A 27,974-nucleotide genomic window follows, 5' to 3' on the forward strand; every position below is an offset into this window, starting at 1 on the left:
GCCTTTGCCAGCCCGCTGCCCTCCAGATGTGTTGGGCTCCCAGCCGCGCTCCCCTCAGTCTCAGCAGAATATCCCCAAGGCGGGGTTTCATATTTACTCGCTGTGGACAACGGAACTTACTCCCGAGCAAGTCCATCTTTCGGTTTCCATCCGTGAGCTCAGGAGGCGAGCGACGCAGCTGCCCGAGAAGCGGGACGGCCCCGCCCAATGGCCCCGCGGGGAGCCCGGCAGGGAGGCTTCGGCGCGGCGGCCCTCAGGCTGCGCGGCTCCTCCTCGGGCCGCTAGGCGGAGCCAGAGCGGAAATGGCGGCTCCGTTGCTATAGAGACGCCCGCTTGGGTGGCGCTCGACGTGGCTCCGCGAGTCCTGCGCCGCGCTCTTCTCGGGGCCTGTGGCGCAGGCGCAGAGCGGCGCGGCGGAGGGCCGCTTCCCTCCCCGCCCGGAGCGGCCTTTAAAGGGGAAGTGGCCCCTTTCCCGCGGCCGGCCTCCCTCGTCGGCGCCCGGCTCTCCTATGGCCTGGCCCGGGGCGCGGAGGGCGAGAGTGGCATGGCTGCTCCCGGGGCGTCGCGCTTCCTCTACGAGCTGCCCGCCGCCGTCATGTGCAAGTTCCACGAAGTCATGGACGCGCTGGGGAGAGCCGAGTGGGAGCGCTTCGGTGAGCGGCGGGCGGGGAGGGAGGGAGACAGGCCCCTCGGCCTCCAGGCGGACTGGCTGCCCGGCCTGACGGAGGGCTGTCGCTGCCGCCGCCGCTCTTCCGCCGGGTTCTTCCTCCCCGGTCCGGGGCAGCGCTCCTTCCGCGGCCGCGGGCGGAGACGGGGGCTGCCTGCCCCGGGGGAAATGCTTGACGGTCGAGAGGCGCTTGGCGTGGCTGCTGCTGCTGCTGCTGTTTATTCCACTACGTATTAGACTTAGTCTGATCGAACACAGCGCCGTTTTCGTTGAGATCCCTGAATGGCAGTGGGTTGGACTAGATGACCCTCGGGGTCTCTGCCGACTGTGAAACTCGGCCAGCTGCCAGGCATCGAAGAACAGGCAGCGCAAAAGGGGCCCCTTCCATTGCTCGTGCTTTGCACAAACTGAAGATCAACAGTTAGAGGTCCGGGGGGAAATCTGGCCTCCAGGCGGCAAATCCACCCCAGGACAAAAGGGATGTGTGGAAGGAGGAGCAGCTGTGGCCGTGGGACTTTCTGGCAACCCATTTTGAGATGTTGAAGGTGACTGGCCAGTCATCCTCCAACCCCTCTTCAAAGTGGCCCTCTAGGAAAATAACCTTCTCTACAGCTGGAAGGTCTTTGTTTCGAAGGGCAGAAATCGCTCTCATGCAGGGATCAAGTTTGCAGTCCATGCCAGCACTGATGGCGGTGGGAGGATGGAGGGAGCTGTTGAGGTGCAGGGAGGATCTTGTGTGAGGTTAGAAGTTCATCCCCACCTTCACCAGCAAGGAGTACAAAAAGCAGCTGCTTGAGAAGCTACTGACTGGGAAGGTGGATCTGGTTTGGCATAGCAAGGGGTCCCAGGATGGAAGAAGTCTTTGGCTAGAATGGCTACAAGCAAACTCCAGAGTCTTCACTTAAGCGTGTGCTGCCTGCACCCGCCACCCAGCTCAAATAAAGTTTTGAAGTGAAATTACTGAAGGGCAGCTGTGTTCTCGGGGTCAGCCCATTGCGTTTTGGTGGCTAAAGGAGGTCCAAGCGAGGCAGACATGTCTGCATCCTCGGTTAATGAAGGGCTCTTGTTCCGCTCCTCCTGTCTTTTTTAGTTGGGCTTGCCCAGGAGGCCATCCCAGTGGGGAGTCTCTCATGGGTCAGATTTGCCTGCTCCCCATGATGCCTTTTGAATCGGCTGCCTCAACTTGCCTTTTTGTATTAAGGCTCTGTTCGCATATTGGCTGTAAAAAGCAACCCAGTGCTGTGGGTGGCCCCTTGATAGGCTACTGACTGAGGCCCAAACTTGTGGGCAGCAACCTGCTTCTCTGGGTGCATGCACTTCAAGTGGGTTGAAAAAAATCATAGCATAGCTGGTTTGGCATTATGTGGGAGAGCTGCTAACATTATTGATAATAATAATTGCCAGCTTTCTAGGTATTTTTTCATAACAGAACCAAATGTGACTTTTCACAGGAAACTGCTTAAAAACAACCACCCTTTGAGGCCAGGCATATTCCCTGGCATATTTGCAGCCCTTTGGCATGTGGGCTGAAGCACCCCTTGAACGAACCAGGGTTTCCATGTGGTGACTGTCCAGGCCACCACCGTTATTTGCGGGATCTCAACTGCAGAGGCAGGCGTAAGAATCATAGAATTGTAACGTTGGAGGGGAATGAAGAGTCATCTAGTCCAACCCGCCTGCAATGCATCAACAGCTCACCCCACCCTCCCTGTGGAAGTGCTGGTTCACACAACTGGTGTTTCTCCACAGGTTATCACATGGTTTTGCTGTTTTAATGGTGCCGACCAGGGCTCTGTCTACATTCACATTGAATGGAGGTGAGGGTGTGGCCTTCACCTAGATGCTGAGATGATACCTAACTCAGAAGCCTCTTTGGTTTCTGTTTAAAAGCTTTGAACAATATAACCTTAAACTTCTTGTAACTCAGCTAAGCAGTAGGGTAAAAATGTGATGAAATCTTTTTCTATTCCTTCTTTTATGACCCCCCCCCCCAATTCCAACTATAACCTCTCTCTGCCATGGAATCTTTAATACTGAAACCAGTTTACAGTTGTCTGGGTGCTTTTGACCTTCAGTGCAGCCAGGGCTTTTTTTCAGCTGGAACGCTCTGGATCTCAGTTCTGGCACCTCTCAGGCGGTGTCATTGCCATTCTAAGAGAACAAGGGAGGTGTTCATGGTGAGTTCCAGCACCTCTTTTTCCAGAAAAATAGCACTGAGTGCAGCTGAAAGAGTGACCACAGGCATGGGAGCTGAGATAAATGTGGTATAGCTTCCAGTTTCAGGCTGGACACTTCCTTACTGTTTGGATGCCTCCTGGGAATAAGAGTATTTTTTCTTACTATTGGGAAAATTTGCTTGACACAATGGTGGCGGCAACCAACATAAATGTATTGATTTGGCTCTTCTACATGGCCTACTGTGATTGGGGTAGCCTTGCTCAAACCTGATTACTCAGAGCCCTTGGTCAGTCTGCAATCTGCAAAACCAGCAGTATCCAGCACATCCCAACTTTATAGCCAAAACAGGAGCAGGTAAATAGGTTGTGAGCGAGTCCTCTGCATGAGCCCAATAGATTGCTGCTGAAAGTCAAATGATTCTGTGCCCCATAGTCTGACCCCTTTCCATAAAGCAACTTCCTGTGCTGTTGATACCTGGGGTTGGGGTGGGGAAAGAAAAGGCATTTCCCCTAAAGATAAACTGCTAAAGTTCATAAGGGAATTGGGGGTGGGCTTGAAGCTAAATTTTCAAAGCTCCTGAGATTGGATTAGTCGTGTTGCCTATCCTTAGCTTGAATCAAAAGGCAGTATCCAGGTATAGATGTCTTAAGAGTATAGGTTTGAGGAGTTGCTTATAACAGGGAAAGAAGTTTAAGTGGCTGATGCAAAATGCAAACAAATATTGCTGTGCCTTGTTGAAATCTAAGTAGAACAGAATTGTAATATAGCACATGGATAATAAGCTTATTCTCATGACAGAAAATATTGGGATTGCCTCCTGACAGCAGATACTTCCGCCATAACTGGCCTTTCTTCCTTGCTCTCTTGTACCTCAGCTTCCAGGATTGTACGAGATCAGGTGGAGCTGCGCCTGTATGAGAAGATGGATGGGCGGACGCAGCATCTTATGTGGGCCTGGATGAATCGCAATGCCTCTGTCGGTGACTTGCTGCAGATCCTTGATGACTTGGAGCTTTATCTGCCACGTGATGTCATCACTTCATGTGAGCCCATCATGAGCCTTACCTGCCTTCCAAGCTCTTCTAGTTCAGTTTATTGGTTGGTATATCTGGAGCAATTAAAGCCACGAGAACAAGCAACACTTTTTCAGCCTGTTTACTATGAAGGAAGGGGGTGGAACGTCCCTTCTTCTTTCCCTCCGCCCCTTCTGTAGTGCCTGCAGCCCCAGTCCCAGAATCCTGCTGTTTACATTCTCAGCTCATGGCCGTTCTTGCTTATCAAACTCCTTTCCATCATGACACCTAGCAATTGCCCTGCATGTTTAGAATTTTAAAAAAGGAATTGTTCTTACCCAGGTGCATTTGGATGGGCATTTAAAACTTTTTAAGGCTCAAATACTTGTCTAAAAGGCTCAAAATTAAATATCTTGTTTCTCCTGCTACATTCGTTGTGCTTAGAGACAGTTTGTTGAAAAGTGGATTATAAAACTTTTACAATTAATAGTTGCTTTTCTAAAAAGGAGCTGTATACAAAGCAACTTAGAAAGTGCCACATAAACTAGGCTAAAAGCTTGAAATATTGCTCTTTGAAGTGTGAAATGTGAAAAGTCCTATTTAAAAAAAACCAAACAGAAAATCCCAACAGCCAATAGTTGGTAAATCTTGTAAGAAATAATAGGGTTCCACCTACTGGTGAAAGGAGGTACATGGTTTTATTTCCTACAAATTTTTTGGGGCAGAAGGGCATTTTGTAAGGTGGATGCTGATGCAGTAAAAGCCCCAACTGGAGGCTTTTATAGATCTTGGTTCATCATCATACAGCTTTTGAAGTGCTACATTTTTTAAAATACAAAAAGATATAGAAAAGTAATGCAAATAAAAAACAAACCACTACCAAAAATACTAATAGAATTAATAGAGTATGGAGTCCTCCCTTACCACCCACAGAAGGTAGTAGTCCCTCCTGGCTCCCACCTTGGCTCTTTCTCCTCCCAGCCTCTTGTCCTGGGAGACCAGCGTTTCACAACCTCCCACCCAGGGTCCTCCATCAACCATCCACCACCGCCATGAGTAAACCATCCCTGGAGCTTAATAAAGACTCTGAGTAGAGGATGCCAAATAAAAAGAGAAGAAAACAAAGAAGAGACACAGCTTTTGAAGTGCTACATTTTGAAAATCTGTCCTGCAACACCTTTGGGATACAGGGCACCAGTTGCCATTTGAAGCTGAGTGTGTGTGATTTGCCAGGGGTCACCAGAATATCTGTACCTGGGCTGGGTTTAGTTTAGACTTCCAGGTCCAGCATCCTAGCCCAGTGTTTTTCAACCACTGTTCCGCGGCACACTAGTGTGCCGCGAGATGTTGCCTGGTGTGCCGTGGGAAAAATTGAAAAATTCGAAAGATTTTTTTAAAGAAAAAAGGCAAATTTTCGCCCACTACGCAGGCGCCGGACTGTGTCCACCCTATTTTCCATCCATCCTGGGTGGGGATCAGATCGGATGGGATCGGATGAGAGCGGACAGGCGGTCCGCTCTCATCCGATTCCCCATAGAGAGCAGCGGGGCTCTGACATCTCCCTCTCCGCACACAGTGGTGGTGTGCCTCGTGGTTTTTTTCATGAAACAAGTGTGCCTTTGCCCAAAAAAGGTTGAAAAACACTGTCCTAGCCAACGGTTAAAATCCACGTCTTTAAACATGGCTTTTGCCTTAGCCTTGTCGTGGATAAGTCTGGGAGGTTTTCTAAGTGGTGACTGATGCTAACCTGCAGCTCCCATTACCCAAACCATTGACCAGGGGTGTGTTGTCAATACTTGTCAAGATGTTCCTGCATTGATTGCTTGTGTGTTGATATTAATCCTGCCTACTGCAGGACACTTTTTCTCTTCCCACTATTGCACGAATGCTGGGACATGAGGAGGCAGACAGGACACTCAGGCTGAGAAATCAAAGGAGGGCAATGTGGTGACAGCTCCTGTTTTTGGAGGCTATCTAACATCTTTTCTCACTTCTTCTTTTTCTAGGGCATCCACCACCACAACCTGCAAAGCCCAGTGCGTTGTCTTCTCATTTTCCATATGCTTCCCCTGAGCCACCGCCTTCCCTACCTGAGCCCCCACGTGCTGCGCCTGCCCCAGATCCTGGCAGCCACGGCAGCAGCAGGGCCAGGGAATCAATTTGGGAGCCCCACAAACAAGCTTCCTCACCTGCACCAGGTAAAAATGCATGCCATGGCCAGGGGAAGCCTTTATTTATTGAGGATAGTAAAGGTGTAGAATCTGCTTTTCTCCTCTGATGCAGGCATCTTCACCCTTTTCAGACCCAGGCCCTACGTTTAACCCAAACATGCATTTCTTAATCTTTCACAATATACTTGTATGGTCGCAGCGACCCACCTTGGATCAGGCTGTGACCCACTGGTGGGTCCTGGCCCACCAGTTGAAGACCAGGGCTCTAGTGGAAATGCTTAATGACCTCCTCCGCACCCCTGTGGTCTGAAAAGCTGAGTGTGTTCCAGACTGCAAATAAGTGGTAGCCAATATGGTTTCCTCCAGATGTTGTCCCACCACCCTTGACTTTGCACCAGGCTGGCTGAGGCTGATGGGATGTGGGCTGCAGCTCCCATCTGGAGGGTAGCACATTATTTGCCTCTGATTTAAAGCCTCTCCTTTCCCAACATAGCATCTCATTATGGGACTTCTGGGCAATGAAAGGGGGTGGGGCATATTGGAAATGGTTTGTGCTTTTTTAATTTCCTTGCCAGAACTGTGCATTCTGCAGTTCTGTGATGATGCTTTTCAAGTACAGTGGTGCCTCGCAAGACAAAATTAATTCGTTCCGCAAGTTTCTTCGTCTAGCGAATTTTTCGTCTTGCGAAGCACGAAATCCCATAGGAATGCATTGAAATTCAATTAATGCGTTCCTATGGTCAAAAAAAGTCCAAACAAAGCCAAATTTGGTACAACAAGAGTTTATTAAGTGCTCTTTAAAGTCACACATACAGTAAAGAGCATTTCAAAAATTGAAGGAATAAATTAAGTTTCTAAACATGACAGAAAAACATTTAAAAATCAACAAAGTGTACAGTACATTTTCTAAGACTCTGGGGGACAACTCGAAGAAGGTTCCTCTTCCACTCTTTGCTTCTTGCTGAAGAACCCCCTCTTCAACTGTTCCCCCAGCCAACCACCACACAGAATTTCAAATCCAGATTTTTTTAAAAAAAACAGCAGAGTGGCCCAATGGTCACAGAAAATCATAAAAATGCAGAAAAAAAACACACAAGCTTCCAGATTCTTGCAAACCCCTCCCCAACACCAAATCCTTGAATTCCAAACACCCCAACCCAAAATCCAAAAACCCCCCAAAAAGTTTTAAAAGTTTAACTTACCAAATGGCTGCAAAAGAAGTTTTGGAAAAGCTTCAAAAATCACCAAATTCTTCAAAAACCTCAAAAAAGGCTACCACACCGCGTTCTATGAGTTGCTCCTCGAAGTCAAGTCGCAACTGTACTAACGGTGTTAAGAAAAAGGAAACAAACTTGCAAGACGTTTTCGTTTTTCGTCTTGCGAAGCAGCTCAAAAAACGCAAAACCCTTTCGTCTAGCGAGTTTTTTGTCTTGCGAGGCATTCGTCTTGCGGGGCACCACTGTACGGGAACTGGTGGCGGCTGCTGAATATGGCTTTCCAAGAGCTTCTCATTTCACTTGGACCTACCTATGTTTCTAGCCTTTAAAGTAATGGCTCTGGGCCTGAGAGTGTGGAAGGGGTGGGGTGGGCTGAGTAGGAGTCCTGTTTTGTGGGGTGGAGGGTGCATCTCTTGGCTCCTTCCTTGGCCATCAGAAGCAAGATTATGCAGAAAGGAAAATAATGTGCACGCATGCTTAATATGCACAATTTATGTAGGCTGCAGAATTTGGCTTTCTTGGTGTACACTCTCTTTTACAAGAGAGCATATGCATCCCCACTGCTGGGGCTGGGCTATTCAGAACAGCATCAAGTTCAATTCCCTGCTCTCAGTTGGGAATCCCCAGAGAAAAAAAGGGACTTCAGGTTCTAGCAATATATGAGAAGCGATGAAATTCCCTTTCCATGGTTCTTATCGTTATACTTTGCATTGTAGTAGAAGAGGGCTCCTGCTGTGTAGTTTACAGGGGTGGGGGAAATTGGGCCTTAAGTCTTTTATCCTGGGGGTTTTACAGCCCCTTGATTACAAAAATGAGCAACAAGAATACTTTTTCTCATTTAGTAAGATTTTCTTCTTGAAATAGGCAAGCCAGAACTATGCAAAATATGAAAACTCCCCTGTCCAGGAGTCCTCCATGGCACTATAGAGAAGGATCTTCAATTTTGTAGTGCCACAATTATGTTGGGGGGGGGGGCGGGAGGAAGGGTCTGTAGTAATGCTGGGTCACACCCACCCTCCTCACCTGTCCTACAATCCAGCAGGACCTGGCTAAGAGAGGGCAGGTGGTGCCACAGCATTTACTTTTCAGGACAAAACACAACAGAAGGGGTAGTTGCTGCCACCACTCCCTTGTCCGGGGATAGCCCAGAAGATTAGCCCAAGGGAGAAGGTTATTCTTCCTTGTTGCCGGCTGCCCCACCCTGCATTGCTTTACCACAAATTGCAGGCAGAAATTCAACAGGTTCAGTAGGAGGCTAAGTGGTCAGACTTTGGATCCAGACTTTCCCCCAGAAAAGCACACAGAACAAAATAGGAAAAGCCTTTTAAAAAATTTATTTAAAAAACAAGATTAAACATACTTAAAATTAGGCACATCTCTTACAGTAGTTTCAGCCAGGAAAATAAAAACATTGTAAAGCATCTCTAGCTAAACCTACTTACAAAAACGAGAACACAAGAAAAGTTAAGGCAGTTCGTAAAGTTCGTCGGCTGAATCCGCATCTCAGGAAGACGATAGGAATTCTTCATCACAAAGAACACACATATGAATGTAGCAAGGCGACTGTCAGCATGGTGGTAAGCCTGACAGAAGGGCGGATGCACTGCGCACTGCAGGCTCCGTTCCTAAGGTTTTTATCCTTAGGACCCCACATGTAAGCGGACCCCCAAGGACCAATCAGAATTTCTGATTAATTCAAAATTTACCAATGGTCAACTAGTTGGGTAATAACTCAGCTTGTGACAGCTGAAGCTCGTTTGTTCTCAAGACCTTGGGATCAAAGGGTTCCTCCCAAATTCTCAAAGACGATTAGGGTTGATGGCTCATTCACACACAGGCAGCATCTTAGATACCAGGTGTTAAAACACCACTAATCAACTGGAAGTTTTCCTTCCTGCAGATGCATGAGATAAGTATTCACACTCCCAGAGTCAGTTAATCTACAGTTTAAAGCAACAAGGACACATTTCCCATAAATCCTTTGGCCTTTGGTTCTCCCACAATGCTTCTCTCAGCTTGACCAAAGTTTGGCTAACAAAAATCTCCTAACTTCACTACAGGGTCAAAGTGGAAACTTAAAATTTTCCTCAGCCCTTCAGCTTGATCTCTCCATACATCACATCAAACAAAGGGGTGACTTGATGTCCTGAGTATTATTGTAAGCCACCTGTAGTGTTTTTACTGGAAGGGGAAGTGAAAACATATTCAAAATGCTACTTTTTCTTCAAATCAAACTCATAGGTCCTGGGGGGAACAAAACTGGGGAGTTCAGATAGAAGAATAAGATTGGATAAAGCACTGGTCCAAGGTGCAATATGGACCTCTTTCAGCTCAAATCAATGAACTCCCCCTGGAAAATAGTATGTTGCTGGTTCACAATACCACAATTAGGTTCTTTTGTACACAGGGCAGCTTCCCCCTTATGTTGGAGGGGGTGCCAGGATACTGGAACCTACTGGGATATGTGGTGGGCCTTCCCCAAGGCAAAAGAGTTCTGGATAAAAGTATTTTCTGATATCTCATTCATAAGCAAACCATTCTTTCCTCCCCTTTTTTGACTCTTTTGAATTTGTTTGTAGATTCAGATCAAGACCTGAATATCAAGAAACTGATTTTGCTTAAGTGCCAAATTTTGGAAGACTTTGATTTAAATAATCTGGATTATTGGTATTCCAAGCCTTCTTGAAAATGTCCTATTATTATTATTATTATTATTATTATTTTATTTCATAAGTTAAAAGTTTCCAGGGCTGAAAGTGCTCAAGATTGAGTTAATTTTGATTCAGCACTCGGGAGCACAGATTTATGTGATGATCTTTCTTGCACTTGGCCCTGTGATGATAATGCACTTTCATTATTGCTTTCATTATTTTTATTTTTGACTCTGGCATTGGCAAGCAGAGTACTAATATCTAATAGCCAGTACCTTATTTTCCTACACAGCAACTTCAGTTTTCAGAGTAGGGAGGCAATCTGACTTTATTGGTTGATTATTATTTTTAAAAAGCATACTTATCTCTATTTGCTGCCTCTTTCCTTTTCCTTGCCCCTGCCTTCCCCATTTTTGTAGTATGAAAGTGACCTACTGAAGTAGAGGCACACAGTTCTGTCTTTACCAAAAGAATGTGCACAAGTTCTGCCTGTGATGCATTTGCTGCTCAAGGTGTGTCTGAAGGCCAAGCCATTCATACAGAAATAGCATCCTGAAGGTTCAGGGTGGATTATGAGTTAGAAATACTGTACTAAAATATGAGCTCTTCCTTGTAACCACCACCACCCATAATAAAACTGAAATTCTCCCCAACTAGCTCAAAGAAATAGGTAACAAAAGCTGTAAGAGAGTTAAATTTTGATTTGGACTAGTGTATATATATATTACATGTATATATTACATATATTGCATGTATTTGACTTCTCCCTTTCTTTTTCAAAAGGAAAGGCATTCAGGAATGGCTGGAATCATGGGGGGAAACCTAACCCATTGCAGGAGAGCAGTAGGCAGAGGAGAAAGAGGCAGCTTCACCTATTCTTCTCTGGCTAATGCCGTGTTCACATTTCCTAGTTTGCTCTTTTGTTCCCTGTGGAGAAAAGAGGTGGGGAGATTTCACTAAAAACACACACACACACACACACACTTGTAAGGGACAGAATCATGCAACCACAGACCCTGTTTCCACTGAGAGGCGAGAAGACTTGGGGCAGTGGATTCTCAGTGGATTATGCCATGGGGCATAATCCACTGAGAATTTTTCCTATGTAGCTGCAGAATAGAACAGGGACTGTGGAAAAAGCATCTTTTCAGAGGAGGCCAGTGGTATGCCATCTGGATTTGTTTAGGTTGAAGCACCAAAATGCTCCATGCTGACCCTGTTGGGAGCCAGAAAAAATGGAACGGTTATTTTTGCAAGCTGTGTATGAATGTGGTGCAGAGTTAGGGTAGTGAGTTGATCTTTTGAGACTGATAGGGGAGATAATTATTTCCGTGCCCTATTTTTAAAGGTATACAGGACCCACTTGGATACGTGTTCAGCATGAGCTGCTTCGTGCACAAGTAAGATACCAGGGCTCTGTGAACCATGTGCTAAAGGAAAATTCAAATTCTATGCCAAGACTGCCCAAAATTATGCATCAAGGAAAGCTGAGTTCTGCATCTGGAATAAACTCTGTACATTTTGCCTCTCTCCCTCCAGTGCTGCTTCTGCCAGTCACAGGAAACACCAAGGACCATACACAAAGGGCGTTGAAGGCACTGGAGAGTCTGTGTGCATCCACACATAAACTAGCTATTGAAATTTCATCAAGCATTGCCTGCACACTTTTCAAGTCTTCCTTGTATGTTGTGAAGGCTAGAAACGTAATTTTAAAATGAAAGTAGAGGTTCTTGGGATGTTGGATTCTGTGCCCACGCAGTTGCCTGTCACTTCCTTCTGCAGGCTCTGTGCCATCTAGAGCAGTCTAGATGTCTGTCGGAACCCGCAGCTCTGTCACTTATTTCAGTTTATTCAGGTGGTAGAATTTCCTTTCACTTCTTAAGCAATGCTGAGGAAAAGTGGTGATTCTCCCAGTCTTTTCTGTATCTCCTGCCGCTTTTCAAAACGTTCTATGTTTCCCACTCTTGCTTCCACCACCTTGAGCAAACATCATTGAGGGGGCTGGAAATTGGAGGAGGAGGACCCATTTTTGTACCCCAGCTATAACGACATTCATTCCCACTTCTTCCCCATGCAAACAGAGCCCTCCTGTCCTCCGCTGTCTCTGCCATGCCCCCCTCCCAGCAGCCACCTTAACAGTGTCGGCCAGAGAAACCCACCTTTGCCTCCCACCCGCCTTGAGGAACAGGTATGGACCTAATTCTGCTGCTGCCTGATGGAACAGTTGGGCTCTGACTGTGTATGTGGTGGTGGGGGGTGTATGTGGGAATTCGATGTGCAGGAAAACATAAGGAAAGCTGCCTGGTGACCAGGGTGGTGTAGGCTGGGCTACTGAATGATGGAACTAAGTATCTAGCTCTTGAGAATCTCAGCCTTCAGCATTTGTCTGCTGTTAATACTTCTAGTCCTCATGGTTTGCAACACGCTTATTCTTTTGCATGTAAAAGCAGGTAGTGTCAGTTATGGGGCTACCTGGGCTCCTTCGGAAAGTCAAGATCCAAATTCAATAAATAAGTACCTGTTTCTTCCTCAGTCATATTTTTGTACTGCTTAGTTCCCCATTGTGTACCTGCCGTCCCTCCTGCCATTTTTGGATGGTGGCTTTTTCTTTCCCCTTACTGTTTAAGCCCTCTTCTGATCCCCCTCACGTTTGTACTCTGCACCCTTCCTTTCTCTTTCTGCATCCTTTCAGCATTATCACTTCTGGGCTGATGCCGGAGAGTTGCTTCTCTCCAGCAACAAGACCTCAAGGAGCCGGAATCTGGTGCCCTCCTTCCATGCAGTTAGTGGAACTCGACTGTCACATGCTGAGGATGCTGCCCTCGTCAAGCTCATTCCTCTCTGTCTTCCCAATTCCAGAGCCTTGACTCTCTGTCCCCTGCCTGCCCCTTTGAGTGGCAGCTGAAGGAGCTGCGCGAAGCCACAGGAGACTTCTCAGAGACCCTGAAAATTGGAGAAGGTGGCTTTGGCTGCGTCTACCAAGCCCGACTGCGCAACACTGTCTATGCTGTCAAACGGCTCAAAGAGGTATAACCAAAGAGTACTGGGCTGGGGGCCTGGCCATTTTACTTTGCATTCCCCTCCACCATTGTGGTATCCTCCTGGTGTTTTGAACTCCCAGGACTCCTGTCCACACTGGATGGGGTGGGTGGAAGTTGTAGCCCAACAGCATATGGAGGACACCAGGTGGGGAGGGGCTGCCTTCCACAGCCTGCCTGCCTCTCTTCCATCTGGTCCATGGAAGGATGAGTCAGTTAGCATTGGCTTTGCTCATGTAAGGTCTCAGCTCAAATTCCCAGCATTTCTGACTGAAGGGCCTTCTAGCAGCTGGAGTCTTTGGAGTGCCCTGGCATCAGAGCTTGTGGGACCCTTGGGGTGACTCCTCATCTCCTTGTGTCTCTCCAGTGTCCTTTGTGCTTGGCTGTGGGGGGTTGGAAGGGAGCCACCTCAGTCCTCTTTCATTCCCACCCCACAAGCGTGGCCTTGCCAGTTCTTCTGAAGGAAGGTGTGCTCCTAGTGGTGATACTGATCATCTTTATCTATTCTCACCCCCCCCCCTAATCTGACTGACAGGAAGCAGAATTGGATTGGACTGTAATAAAGAACAGCTTTGTCACAGAGGTGGAAAAACTTTCCCGGTGAGACCTGAAAACTCTGAATTGGAAGGTTATTGGGTGGGGTTTCAGGAGCAGGGATTGTGCATGAGGCTTGCTGTTTGTTTGTTTTTTTAAAACTGTGGTGGGACATAGGGAGGCGCTTGAGCTGCTTCTGCTTAACGCTGCCCCTTGTGTACCCCAGGTTCCGCCATCCCAACATTGTGGAGTTTGCTGGTTACTGTGCTGAGCAGGGGCATTTCTGCCTTGTCTACGTCTTCCTACCTCAGGGCTCCTTGGAGGACCACTTGCGTAGACAGGTACTCACCTGAACTTCTATTCTTCTTCTCAATACTTTTATCCAGGGGTTCTTCAGAAGGTGGCACCAAAGACTGCTTGATTTGCTGATTTGATTTTTGTTTTTCAGAGAGGTCCCTGCCTCTCCTGGGCCCAGCGGCTGCATATAGCAGTGGGCACTGCCAGAGCCATTCAATTCCTGCACAGCGATTCTCCTAGCCTTATTCATGGTGATGTCAAGAGGTGAGAGAGGAGGAGAGCTTCTCTCCCAGGCTGCGAACAGATGAAAATGGGGCATGATGTTAAACCAAACTGGAGGATTGTTGTTTTGTGCATGAGAAGGAAGAGTTCTGCTTTTCACATCTTCTGCTTTGACTTGGGGAGGAGGGAATCATCACAAGACGTGTGTTGGCACACGTGCTGCGATTCCACAAGGAAATTCATTGCAGAACTTTGCTTTCTAAAAAGCCCATATTTTTTATTTATTTTTTGAAAAGTGTGAGCCAAGTCTGCTGAAATGGAAGCAGCCAGAAGGGTCTGTGTATGAGATTTCCCAGTGGTGGGGTTTGGGTGCTCTGCTTCACCAGTTGTCCCTCTCTATGATTAACAAAGCCAGAATAAATCACTCAGAGTTAGAGAAATTGGGCAATTTACTAAATCTGCATAATTCAAGCAGGTTGCAGAATTTGGGTTGCCTAAGTGCAGAATTCCAGTTTTCTTGTTCTTAGCATATAAAAGTGTATTAAAAACTCTGGACACATCCTTTGCAAAGGATAGGTCTGTTATTGAATGGGAAAGGCACTAAGTAGAAATTCTTCCACATCGTTAATGCTGTTGTGTGCTACTGTGATGGGCCTTTAATAATTAGCAGGGTGCAGGCAGTAGAAGCAGGTCAGGGTCATTTCGATGGGTAGAATAGCCAGGCTTCTGAAATCTGTAGCTTTTGTAATCCAAAACAATCTGCTCACCATCCACAAATCTTCATGCTTTTCCCAACACACTGCGGTTTCCTGTCTTCAGCAAGCACAAGAGAACTCTGCTGTTTTTTGGAACATACCTGCCCCAGTAAAAAAACCCCAAAAGCTATATCTCTTAAAGTTCTATTTTTTGGGTGTGTGTGGAAATGTTACAAATCTCCATTAAAAGCAGAGTTGGGGCTATGATTCCAGAATGTGATACTGAGCCCAGAATTCAGCTTTCCAGAGATCTCATTTTTTGTTTTTCCTTTTAGGATTGTAAATATACACTTAAAGGTGTGTTTGCAGTGCCTGGTGAAATCTCAGTAGCCAGAGGAGTTGCTGGATTAAAGTATAAGTGGTCAGAGAGCAGGACTTTGGTGCTTTGTCTTAGTCCTCATCTTCTGGATGATTAACTGGAGCAGAATGGGCAGTGCAAAATAGGCTGAACTGGGATTGATTTCTTTTTTTCTGGGCTCACAACGTGGATGACTGGAACAAAATTCATAGCAACAAGATGAAGAACGTATGCTGCTCAAAATGTAATTGGTACACACAGGAGATTTTGATGAGGCTTATTTTGGAGAATGGAATGTGAGAGGCTGTGTATAGTGGCTGGTTGTAAACCCTTTATTTCTCCCTGCCCCTTGCAGCTCTAACATCTTGTTGGATGCGGCACTCACCCCCCGACTGGCTGACTTTGGCTTGGCACGTTTTAGCCGCCGACCAAAGCAGGGAGGACTGAGCAGCTCTCTGGGCCGGACGCAGACTGTGCGGGGCACGCTGGCTTACCTGCCCCCCGAGTACGTCCGGACGGGGATGCTTTCTACCGCTATTGATGTTTTCAGCTTTGGTGTGGTGAGTAACATGGGGAGGGGAGAGGGGGGGCTTAGCAAAGACTGCACCATGAAGACAGGACACTTTCCTTCCTGTCCATTCCGTCTACTTCTAAAATGAGATTTTATTATTTTAAAAATTGATATATCACTTTTCATTTATAAAGGGATTACTCTCAAAGCGCTCTCTCTCTCTCTCTCTCTCTCTCTCTCTCTCACACACACACACACACACACACACACACACAGTTGTAGACTTGGGACCCAAGGGTCATCTAGTCCAACCCCCTAAAGTGCAAGAGTAGATCTCTCTCCCTCTCTCTCTCTCTCTCTCTCACTCACACACACACACACACACACACGTATTTCATCTGGGCCTGCAGCTTCTTTGCCTTTTGAGCACCCATCCCAGGACTTAGGAGTGTGGGGAGGTTGGCACAGGGAGAATATGATGAGTTAGGAAAATTCCCTCTTTTGGTGTGTTGGAAAGAATATGCTTTGTTTGGAAAGCTGTTCTTTCCAAGAATTCAGTGCTAGGTGAAAATTCTGGCCCTTTGAAGGCTTGTTATCTTGCAGGAACACTTACAAAGACTTAACTGTCATAGGATGTGTTGGAGCTATGCCCTTGTTTATCTATCTACCTCATTCAGAGACAGAAAGTACAAACTAGGAATTGGCAACTTGGGGGGTGGGGGTGCCCCTTGACCACTTGATTATCTAACACACTCCAGCCCAGCAAGAGCGCATCTTTTGGGGAAGACTCCTTCCCTGCTATGCACTTTGCCTGTCCTGTGTGTGAGACAAGGCAAAATTGGAAGTGAGCTACTAAGGGCTGTGAAGGGGAGAACCCTGCCAGTGTCTCAGTGCCATAACTAAATCAGGCCATGAACGTTTTTCTTTAATTTGCAAATATCAATTGGTATGTTTTAATAGTACCCCTTGACCTTTCTAAGGGTTACTATATTTACATATCAGACAAGGGAGTGTGTGTTGCTGATTATATTTTAGGCTCGTCTTCAAATGCAGCATTACCATTCAAGAGCCTTGACAGAGTCTGAAATGGTGGGCCACTCCCAGGCTGAGAGAAGGCTGCAATGGACCCATCAAATTGATTGTAATATCAGACAGATGATGACCACAGACAAACTTCAAAAGCTACATCAGCAAACTCTAGAAAGGACTTGGAATATTTGTGCGCTACATCAGGATATAACCAGGGAATGTAGACCATTTCTGATTCCTACTTCCCACCCTAAAACATCCAAGCACATGGAGTCGGTTTGATAGGGACTGTAAGTCCAAGAAAAAAGAACTGACCTAATAAGACAAGTTCAGTTTGCCCGTTCAGGTGAGGCTATTTCTCTTCTACAACAGCAATGGCGAGAATATAAAACATTGTTAAGGGAGGAAAAAAGGGTACATTATGAAAATAGTTGAAAATCTTTGGGCCTCGCTCCTATTGAGAGGAACAAATCCAAATTTTGGAACCTAATTCAAGGAGGCTCTGTGGATAAGCTTTTTGAGTCTTTACTCGCACCCCCATAATACCTGAAATTTGAGTTGCCCATTCTAGTGCCATTTTTGGAAGTAAAATGAATATAAACCCTCCAAGACAGAGAACCCTTTAACTCTCCCTAACTGGCTTGGGAAAGCACCAGGAGAAGATGTTTCCTCCGGCGGTTTTCTCTTTGGATGTAAATTGCTGCTCTCCAATTTTGGCAAAACTATTTACATGCATAAACACGACTGGCAGCATCTCTTTAGGGTGGCTGGTGTACCAGTATAGTCCTTCCCATTTTCAAGAAAGGAGACCTTTCAGACCCTCACAACTATAGACCTATGAGACTGCTAGATGTGGCCTCCAAATTATAATCAGGTTATTTATTAAATAAAATCCAAGAATGGGACAGTAATCAAGCCATCATTCACGATGAACAAGCAGGATTTAGGAAGGGTAGATCAAGTTTATGTATTGTATAAGCTAATTTGTAAATTTATCAAAAGTCCATATAAGACCCTCTATGCAGCTTTTAAATCCTGCCTTCAATATCTGGGTGTCAAAGAATACTGCACCAATGCTTTATAGGGCTGAAATTTGATGAACTGGTGTCAAATCTGAACGAGAAGTCCTACAAAAGAAATTTATGAGGCAGGTATTGGGGCTTCCTCCTGGGACTCTGTTGGCTCATCCAAGAGCTGAGTTGGGTCTCCCCTCAATAGCAGCCAGAATTGATCTAGCCTATCTTAGCCACTGGCATAGACTTTGAGGACCATATTCTCACCAAGCTCAGCTGGTTGGAGCAACTGAGGACAGGGGGTTGGGTACAAAAGTGTCAAGATAAGCTTAGGGCTTGAAATCTCCAAGAGGGGAAATATTTATCCCTTAGTGAACTTAGAAATTGGATATTTGACCATGACTCCAAGCAAGCCAGAGCATCCACAATCGCTGCCTGTTATTCTGTTTGGGACCCTCAAATTGAGGACAACCATTCAAGGCCTCACTACCTTCCCCACCATTGCATAGGGCCTTTGTTGAGCTTCGGCTTCAGCAGATGCCCTCAGCATCCTTAGAGGGGAGATAGCTTGGAATTCCTCAGATGGCATGGAAACGCATTTATGGATGTAATCAGGTCGAGGATGTCTTGCACCAGTTGTTGATTTGCCCCTTATAGACGGTGCTCATAACATTTTTAATACTCTATTCTTTATTGGTCCTCTGATAGATCCCCCAGGAAGTAATAGTTGAACTCTTAGCTGATAAATATCTACAAATTACACATCTGGTAACCAAATTTGCCCTGGCAGCTAAGAAGCTTTATTCCAGTTATGTTAATGCATTGTAATTTTAAATTTTATGTTGCAGACTTTTATGCTGTAGAGTTTTATAGATTTGCATTGTGTGGTTTTAGAGGAATGCCTTGCTTTTGCCCTCTGTCGTTCATTGTGAAGGCCTTAGACTATACAGGCAGTGACTATTTTGTGTGGGGATTCTGTTCCCTGGCCCCCACATGCATCAGAGGAGTGCGCATAAGCTTGTTCCACTTCCATTCTGTCCTCTTCTGGTTGCAAAAGGACCCACGCGTCAGTGGCCGCGCTTCCATTGGACATGCACAAAATTGTCGCTGGCTGTATACAATAAATTGAATTGATTGACCATGTCTCAGTTGCCTGCTCATAATACTGGGGAGGATGGCGGGGGGGGGGTCTTGAGGGGGTCAGGTCAGTGTGCAGAGTTGATGCTACTGACCCTGCAGCCCAACCCATGTTGACAACAAGCTGCTGGCTTTCAATTTTAATACACAAATTGAGCATTGGAAGTGAGCCCAAGGGATGCGATCCTCAGAGTGCCTGATCCTGTCTGGTTGGCTAAGCTAGAATGTGGGGAAAGAAGGGAATCCCCCCACCCCCGTTTCTCTTTCCCTCTCTTGCTATGCATTCCAGTTTATTTTAAGTGCAGCTCCTTTTCCTCCCACCAACCCACCCCTACCAGGTCCTGTTGGAAATCTTGACGGGGAGACGATCTATGGAGCTGGATTCACGTGGACACAGCAAGTACTTGGTGAGAAATTATTCTATTCTCTCCCCCCCCCCCGGCCTGCCACTCATTTATTAATGTGCAGCTTGTTTCCTTTCTGACACCGAACAGTCAGTGTTGATGCTGCTCCATCCTTGCTGGCTTTCCCACCTCCTCTTTTTCCAACGGATTATCCCTCTCTCTGCCTTCAGAAAGATCTTCTGAATGAGGAGGAAGAGGAGCAGGAAGGCCAGCTGCCCTCGGCCACAACTTCTTCCAGCCCGTCCCAAGTTGCTCAGCTTGGCACTCATCTATACCAGAAGCACGCAGACCCGCGGGCCGGGCCCTGTCCAGAGCAACTGGGCACAGCACTGGGCAGCCTGGCTTGCCGGTGCCTCCACCCAAGGGCCAAGCACCGGCCCCCAATGACAGAGGTAGGTGGCATGAAGGGGGGAGCTGGAGCATTTTGGCCAAGGATGGGGAACCTGTGGCCCTCTGCTTGTTGCTGGACCACAGATCCCAGGAATGATAGAAGTCGTCCACCAACAACTGGAGAGCCAAATGTTCCCCAGCCCTGATATAGGCCTATTCTCTGGGAGCTCCAGTAAACTAAGCTGGGTTTGGCTTGGACAAATCCCTGCCTTGGACCCATCTGTGAAATAGGAAAAAGAAGTGGGACACCAGGGTAAATCTGTGATTCTGGTTTTGTGTGTGTTTGCGTTTCACTTCCAAGTTCATTCCCCATTCAGGTTCACATTACTCTTGCATACTATTTGCTGTTCAGTCTCTGTAGTGTTTGGTTTTTTATAAACGCACACACAGATGACACATTTACATACTGTTGGTCCACTGCTTCCTTTTTTTCTAAACCCCTTCCCTCCAACAGCACACAACTCCATCTTTCCATACAGCTTTTATGCTCATTTTTAAAACCTTCTTAGCAGTTGGGATGTTTTTCAACAGTCCATAACAGAGGAGCCATTCATTAGAAAGGACTTAAGTCAATCAGTTGGAGCCAGATCTCTTACAGCCAAAAGCTATATAAGCATCAAAGATTGCAGCCTGCAGTTACATATTTTTCTCTCTCTTATGGTGAAGAATTTGCAAAACCACTCAGTGTGTCTGCAAGTTTTTAATGTGATACTTCATCTGCCTATTTTGGACCGCAATAAATGTCCTAAAAGATGGATATGCAAAGCTTGCTTTGACATTACAAATAGGTCCTCAATAATAGTTAGCCATGTTTCATGTTTGCTGTGAGGAAAACTGACACTGGTGGTGCTCACCCTCTTACCAAAGCCATTTGGGCAAGCAGGGGTGTTTATGTATTATTTGTGCCCCCACAATTACAGAATCCCACTCTCAAAAGTCAAAGCCTGGGCATTGTTCATAATTGTTGGGAATCCTCTCTGTGCCAGCTACTGGTGAGCTTGGAGCTGAGCCAGTAAAGAGCTGTGGATTTTAAGATACTTTCCAGTCCTGGCTGAATTTTAGTCTGTGAATTGGAATATATGTGTTTCTTCCGTACCTGTGCATTTCTGTGAGCAGGGCCATAACATTTTAAATAAGTGGGAAACCACAAGCATTAATGGAGGTGGAGGAGACACATACTTATTCCACAGGGCAGGGCTAGGGAACCTGCTGCCTTCCGGAGGTTGTTGGATTCCCATTCCCTCAGCCCCAGCTGGGGGGGGGAGGGGTGTGTGCCACAGAGGAGCTTCAGCCCCAGGAAGCTGTTCTGGACAAGTCCTTCTGCCCATCAGTCCTGACTGGTCTAACATCCACTGTAACAGGGAGTGCAGGCAGCAGCCAGTGGTCTAGGAACAGCGAATAAGTGTTTTGGGCTCCTGCTTCACCTGCTGTCATATTTACTGTACCTTGCGTTTTCTTTTATACCCACAGCTGTTGGTTCTATACTGGTGCTGTGGTTTCTGCTGACTCTAGGCCTCTGGCTCTGTTTCCCAGCTTGATGGTCTCCAGATGTGGTTGCACTCCAGTTTCCAACATCTGGGGCTGATGGGAGCTGGAGTCTAAAACCATTTGGAGGGTCCCGGCTGGGGGAGGCTGCACTGTATGTACTGCCTTCTGTCCTTTGGGCATTACCAGCGCCCTGAGTGTTAAGGCCAGCAATGGGGTAGGAGCAAATAGATCCAAGGAAAGAATGTGACTTTCTGTCTGCAAGGGGGTTGCCCCCAACTTTTTTTTTGGCCTTGCTGGGTATTCTGGGAAATTACTGTGCCTTCTTATTTGAGCCCCCCACCCGGCCAACTTACTCCTCCTCCTGTCTTTAAGGTATACCGAGAGCTAGAGAGGCTCCAGCTACTGCTGTGCAAAGAGTCTTTCCCCACTTTGCAACCCCTGAGACAGCTGCATACTCCACAAGAGGATTCGTACACCTCCAGGCCTCTCAACCAGCCTGAGGAGAGTGATGAAAGCCTGGAGGGCAGCCGGAGGCTGCTGAGCTACAGAAGTGTGCCCAGAGGGAATATCTCTGTAGGCCAACTAGGTAAGGCACTGCAGGCTGCTTCAGTCCCTCCCCCACGCTTCAGGGAGGATTGGCCAACTGACTGGACATGTATGGGCAAATAACAAGCATTTTTCAAGAATTGTACTTAATTGAACCAAATACTGAGTAACTGTTACAGAACAGTGACATTCCAATTCTAAATTTTCTATGTTTCTAGCAGTTCTTATTTTTATCTGTAAGCTGCTGTGATAAATGACATCAGCTCATAACCTTGTGCAAACTGAACAGTTCTTCTTTACCATTTTATTTTGAGCCCTAGGGCAGGCATAGGCAAACTCCGGCCCTCCAGATGTTTGGGACTACAATCCCCATCATCCCTGACCACTGGTCCTGTAAGCTAGGGATGATGGGAATTGTAGTCCCAAAACAATTTTTTTTAAGCAAAAGTTACAAATTTGCCTGAAAGGGATGAATAAAGCACACACAGCAATACTAAGACAAAAGTTATATTTAAATGGGGTTGTGACCATAGTACAGGATAGGGGACAGTTGATTCTAAAGCAGGTGTGCAGATAAGTGTATTACACCCAATTCTGCAAGCCTGGAAGGCCCTTCCTCCTTTTTCTTTCTTTCTTTGTTGGTTTCTTGCTTTCAGATGTAGAAATCATAAAATTAAACAGATGGGCCACTACCTGCAAAAGTGCACTCTTGACTTGATAGAATGTTTGAGGGAAACTGTTTTGCATGCAGGAGGTCCCAGGTGCAATCTAGGGCATCTCCAGGTGGGCCTGACAGAGGCTCCTATTTGAAACCCTGGAGAGCCATTTCCCATCAACGAAGATGTGATAAAAAGCAGATTCTAATGTAGCCGCAGGACAGCTATCTGAACCCTGAAGTGTTCCTCTTAGTTGCATCTGAAGAACTATGACATGTTCAGCTACCCTCTTTGAAACCTGTTAACATGCTTCTTTTTTGACATCTCTTCCCCCTACCCTTCCACATTTCAGACCAGATTGTTCTGTGGTATCACCACCAACTAGAATTTGACAATTCCTGTCCTATTCTTGATTTTAACTTCATTAGTCTATTTCTCTCTTTTTTAAAAAAAAATAACTTTCTTTCGGTGCAAGATTCTTAAGACAGCTTCACCACCAAGTTAAAAGCCCTCCTGTATGACTAACAAAATAACAGTAAAATAGCAGACAAACCTAACAACAAAGAATCTTAGAGTTGCAGTGTCATCTAGTCCAACCCTCTGCAATGTAGGAACCTCAATTGAAGCATCCATGACAGACAGATGGCCATTCAACTTCTGCTTAAAAACTTAAAAGGAAGGAGAGTCCCTCCTGAGGGAGTCTGTTCCACTGCCAGAAAGGAGTCCATTGAACAGTGTCAGAAAGTTCTTCCTGATATTAAGCCAAAATCTCCTTTCTTGTAACTTGAAGCCATTGGTTCAAGCCCTGTCCTTCAGAGCAGGAGAAAACATGCTTGCTCCATCTTCCATGTGACAGCCCTTGAGATATTTGAAGATGGCTATCATCTCTATTTTCCCCCCAGGTTAAACTTACCCAGCATCTTCAACCATTCCTTCAAGCCATTCATGGTTTCCAGACCCTTGATCATCTTGGTTGCCCTCCTCTGCACACATTCCAGCTTGTCAACATCCTTCTTAAATTGTGGCACACAGAACTGGACACAGTATTCCAGGTGTGGTCTGACCAAGGCAGAATAGAGTGGTACCATGACTTTCCTTGATCTGGACATTATACTTCTATTGATGCAGCCTAGCATAGCTTTTGCTTTTTTGCAGCTGCATCACACTGTTGACTCTTGTTAACCTTGTGGTCCACTAAGACCCCTAGATTCTTTTCACGTGTACTACTAGTAAGCCATGTGTCCATCATCTTACCTTTGTGCAGCTGGTTCTTTCTGCCTAAGTGCAGAACATTATATTTATCCATATTGAAATTCATTTTGTTAGTTTTGGTCCTTTACCCAATCTGTTAACGTAATCTTGAACTCTGATTCTGTCTTTTGCAGCATGAGCTACCCCTCCCATTTGGTGTCATCTGCAAATTTGATTAACATCCCTTCAATTCCTTCATTTATAAAGATGTTGAGTAACAATGGTCCCTAGGGTGGCGCTGTGGGTAAAACCTCAGTGCCTAGGACTTGCCGATCGTATGGTTGGCGGTTCAAATCCCCGCAGCGGGGTGAGCTCCCGTCTTTCGGTCCCAGCTCCTGCCCACCTAGCAGTTCGAAAGCACCCCTAAGTCCAAGTAGATAAATGGGTACCGCTTTATAGCGGGAAGGTAAATGGCGTTTCCGTGTGCTGCGCTGGTGCTGGCTCGCCAGAGCAGCTTCGTCACACTGGCCACGTGACCCGGAAGTGTCTCCGGACAGCGTTGGATCCCGGCCTCTTAAGTGAGATGAGCGCACAACCCCAGAGTCGGACACGACTGGCCCGTACGGGCAGGGGTACCTTTACCTTTAACAATGGTCCCAGGATAGAACCCCGCTTGTAACTTTTTCCCAGGATGACAAGGAACCCTTAATGAGTACCCTTTGGGTTTGGTCAGTCAACCAGCTACAAATCCACCTGACAGTTACCTTGTTCAACCCACATTTTACCAGCTTCCTCACAAGATTCGTCAAAAGCCTTATTGAAATCAAGGTACACTACGTCTGCAGCATTCTCCTGATTCACCATGCTTGTAACTCTTAACAGTAAAAGAAAGAAGATTTGTCTGGCATGACTTGTTTTTGATAAACCCATGCTCAGTCTAAGTAGTCACAGCATTCTTTTCTAAGTGCTCACAGACCAGCCATTTAATTAATCTATTCTAGGACCTTTCCTGGTATTGATGTCATACTCACTGGTCAGGAGTTACTTGGAACTTCTTTTTTCTCCTTTTTGAAGATGGGGGTCAACATTTTCCCACCTCCAGACTGCAGGGACCTCACCTGCTCTCCAAGAATTCTCAAAGATTATAGACTGAGGCTCTGAGATTATATCCGCAAGCTCCTTTAGTATCCTTGGGTGCAGCTCATCAGGCCTAAGAGATTTGAATTCATTTAATGAAGCTAGGTCTTCTCTTACCACCTCTTTTCCTATCTTTGTCTGCAGTTCCCTCCTTACATCACTTACTATGTTATCACCAGGTTGGGCACTGCTTTCCTTTTGGGTGAAGATGGAGACAAAGTAGGTGTTGAGTAGGTCTGTCCTCTCTCTGTCACCTCATAGCACCCGATAGAGGACTCCATGCAGAGGACCTGTTACTTGCTTACTCTTCCTCTTGCTTCAAGGACAGCCAAAGAAACATTTTATTTTTATTATTTTTAGCCAGTCTTGCAAGCCTAAGCTCATTCTGAGCTTTAGCCCATCTGACCTGCCTGCTGTTGGCTACTCTTGGCTGCTTCTGTATACTTCTCCTTCATGATATCCCCTTTCTTCCATTTCTTATACATGCCCTGCTTAACTCTCAGCTCATGTCCCTTGTGTAGCCACACTGGTTTCTATAGATGCCTCCCACTTTTCTTTCTTGTTGGAACTGTCTGCCTTCAACATTTCACCTTTATGAAACTGCCATCCATCATGGACTCCCTTCTCTTTACTTGAGTTTAAAAGCAGCAGTAAAACCATAGGGATCTTTTTAAAAATCCTGGGCAAATGAAACTCTCTTCAATTAGCATTAGTCAGCACCAGCTAAACAGATAAGTAAGGGAGTCCCATAAATGTGGTAACACTACTTAGAAGACCTTTGCCTTGGCAAGAACTGCCTCCCATCAGGAGGTAGAGGCACCCAGAGTTGGGACTCTGATGATGGTCTTAACACCTTGGCCAGTTGTCACTCAGTGCTTGGCGCCTTTCTCTCTCCAGGCGACTCTGCCCCCCAGATTGTCATCAACCCAGCAAGGAGGCGTATGATGGAGCGGTTGGCACTCTACCACGACGGAGAGCTTAGCAGCCTGGCTGTGCTCGCTTCTACAGCGTCAGGGGAAGGTAACCTTCCTGCTGCTGCTTCTGCGGATGGAGGGTGGCACTAGTCAGTCTCCCAAATGACCCTGTTGGGTTAGGCAGATTAATTCATCACCACCCCTCCCTCTCATCCTCCATAATGAAATGAAAAGTCTTAAGCAGGTGTTGAGCTCTCTTTGTTGAACATATGTGTGGTGCAAGGGCACTCTTGCCTAAGCCATGCGCACTGGGTGTCATGTTTGTGTAGGGACATGTGTGCATAGAATCTGAAACAGACAGGATTGAATCCAGACATAATCCTACATAGAAGAGACCCATTGAACTCTATCCCTTATGAGAGTAGAGATTACAAAATCTCTACTTATTCAAAGTCTGCTGTTTGTATCCAGGATGGCTTGCAGCCCCTTTCTCAAGGCCTCCAGTTATATCTGCCTCCCCTTAGTTGCTTCTGCTCTTCATTATCTCTTTTCTTCTCCCTCCCCCCTGTCCCCCCTGCAGCTGAACTATGCCTTGTCAAAAACGCCAACCTTTAAAATCTTGAGATACCTCAAACCAATCTGCCAAACTGATTATAATATGTCAAGCAGTATTTATTTATTTTTACTATTGACATATTTTTTCTGTGTAGAATTTAGGTTCCCCACAGATGCTAGGATAGGTGAGGCTAGAAGGCTAATATAATATAGCCAACTGCACTTGAGAGTGGAGCAAATCACAAGAGGGCTTCAGGGTGAAATTGCATTTTTCTGGAGGGGCGTGCAGCCGAAATGGCGCCAAAAAAGAAAAACTTCTGGGTCAAGTACCCTCAGGCTGTACGCTTGACTTCTCTTTTCTCACAGGAACAGATCAAGAACTGCCTCCTCCTTTGATAGAGGGGGGACACACACACACACACACACACACACACTCACACTCTTCTTCCCAGACTGTAGTTTTGGGCCACACAAAGCCTATGTTTCATGTGGTCTCAGCCACCCTGGGCTTTGCCATGCCTTCCTGTTGTGGACCAGGAAATTTCTTTTTTATTTTAGAAGGGTTGGGGTCTGCATCTCGGCCGGCATTTCATGTGAAGATGAGAAGAGTTAATGTGGCCAAGGAGGGCAGGAGGGGGTGTCTGCCCCCCACCAAGTCACCTCCTCTGCTACCTGGTGTTGGGAAGCGTATTGCGTAGTGAGGTTCTATACGGTTTAGTCATTGTAACTAATGGTTACTGAAATAGTGGTCCTTCATAAATTTGTTTAATCCCCCTTTAAAACCATCATCACATCTTGTGGCAGAGACTTCTATAAAACGTGTATTATGTGGAAAAAGTACCTTTTTTGATCATTGGTATCTCTAACCTAACCTAGTGTTGTTTTCTATGCCTGGCAGTGTTCCTGCCCTCCTCCCTCAGATCCTGTAATTCAGAGGTGCGAGGAGGGGGTCCTGTTGCTCTTCAGATGTTGCTGGACTTTCATCATCCCTGGCCACTGGCACTGCTTGCTGGGAGTGATGGGAGTTGTAGTCAACAACATACAATCTTATTTTATCTGTAAGCTGCCTTAAATCCCTGTCAGTGAAAAAGGCAGGGCATAAATATATATATAATAATAATAATAATTATTATTATTATTATTATTATTATTATTATTATTATTGTGGGGTGGTGAACTGGAGATTGAATGTGAGAATTCATACATGCAAAGCAATATTAATCTACCACTGAATGGGGGCCCCCAATTTTTTTCTAAGGGTGTGGGCCCTTTTGCCTCCCATAGCATGAGGACTGAGAAATCAGCCCAGAACCCCTTGGCACTTATAGCAAGAATCATGCATGTAAGGCAATTCCATGGAGCATGGCCAAGGCCAGGCAAATTCCTCCCACCCCATTACAATTTCTGTGTTCTAGCTTTAGAGGGTAGGTGCCAAACGCACTGTGCTGGCAGTGACCTGAGGGATCATGTACGCTATAAAGGATCTCTAATGAATTCTATTCCCTCCTCCAGATCACCTTGCAGAACCCCCTCGTGAGCCCGAAGAGAGTGATGAATTTGAGTGATGAACTTGAGTGACATGGAAGGATTAAAGTTCTCACAGCGCTGACGGCACTTTGCGTTTTACAGGGTCCCACCATCCCTTGGGGGGGGGTCACATTCCTTAGCTGGTACCACCAACCCTGTGGCACCCAGGGGTCCTGGTGGAATCCGGCATCAAGTTAACAACACAGCTCAAGCGGGGGGTGGCAGGGGCAATGGAGTCTATTTGAATAGGAGATTAAAGTTTCTACCCCAAATGGGCAGTAGGAGGAGGGGATTTGTGTAGATTTTTACCCCTATGACCCTCCCTACAAACGTCTCCGCACTACGTACTCCTTTTTCTTGAAGACAGTAAATAAAATATTTTATATATTTGTAACCTGTCTGTATCCTTTTTGCTTACAAATTGTACTTGGTACT

General features: G+C 46.2%; 1 protein-coding gene across 3 annotated transcripts; it reads left to right on the forward strand.

The window, feature by feature from the left end:
• The first annotated feature begins 418 nt into the window (after nucleotides 1–418).
• IRAK1 (interleukin 1 receptor associated kinase 1) lies at nucleotides 419–27,933 on the forward strand. 3 transcript variants are annotated; one of them, XM_082205725.1, is made up of 14 exons: nucleotides 419–653; nucleotides 3,721–3,888; nucleotides 5,865–6,056; nucleotides 11,979–12,085; nucleotides 12,757–12,924; nucleotides 13,471–13,535; nucleotides 13,696–13,810; nucleotides 13,918–14,030; nucleotides 15,397–15,601; nucleotides 19,070–19,138; nucleotides 19,306–19,527; nucleotides 21,386–21,599; nucleotides 25,441–25,563; nucleotides 27,525–27,933. In XM_082205725.1, exons 1-14 carry the CDS (start codon nucleotides 545–547, stop codon nucleotides 27,575–27,577), a joined length of 1,923 nt encoding a protein of 640 aa, XP_082061851.1. In that variant the 5' UTR covers nucleotides 419–544; the 3' UTR covers nucleotides 27,578–27,933. The 3 variants fall into 3 exon arrangements, with proteins under 3 accessions (XP_082061851.1, XP_082061852.1, XP_082061853.1); XM_082205726.1 differs by lacking the exon at nucleotides 25,441–25,563; XM_082205727.1 differs by lacking the exon at nucleotides 11,979–12,085 and having other exon boundaries at nucleotides 532–653.
• The last annotated feature ends 41 nt before the right edge of the window (nucleotides 27,934–27,974 follow it).

This window comes from Podarcis vaucheri (assembly GCF_965113315.1).
Source record: "Podarcis vaucheri genome assembly, chromosome: 17".
Lineage (NCBI taxonomy): Eukaryota > Metazoa > Chordata > Lepidosauria > Squamata > Lacertidae > Podarcis > Podarcis vaucheri.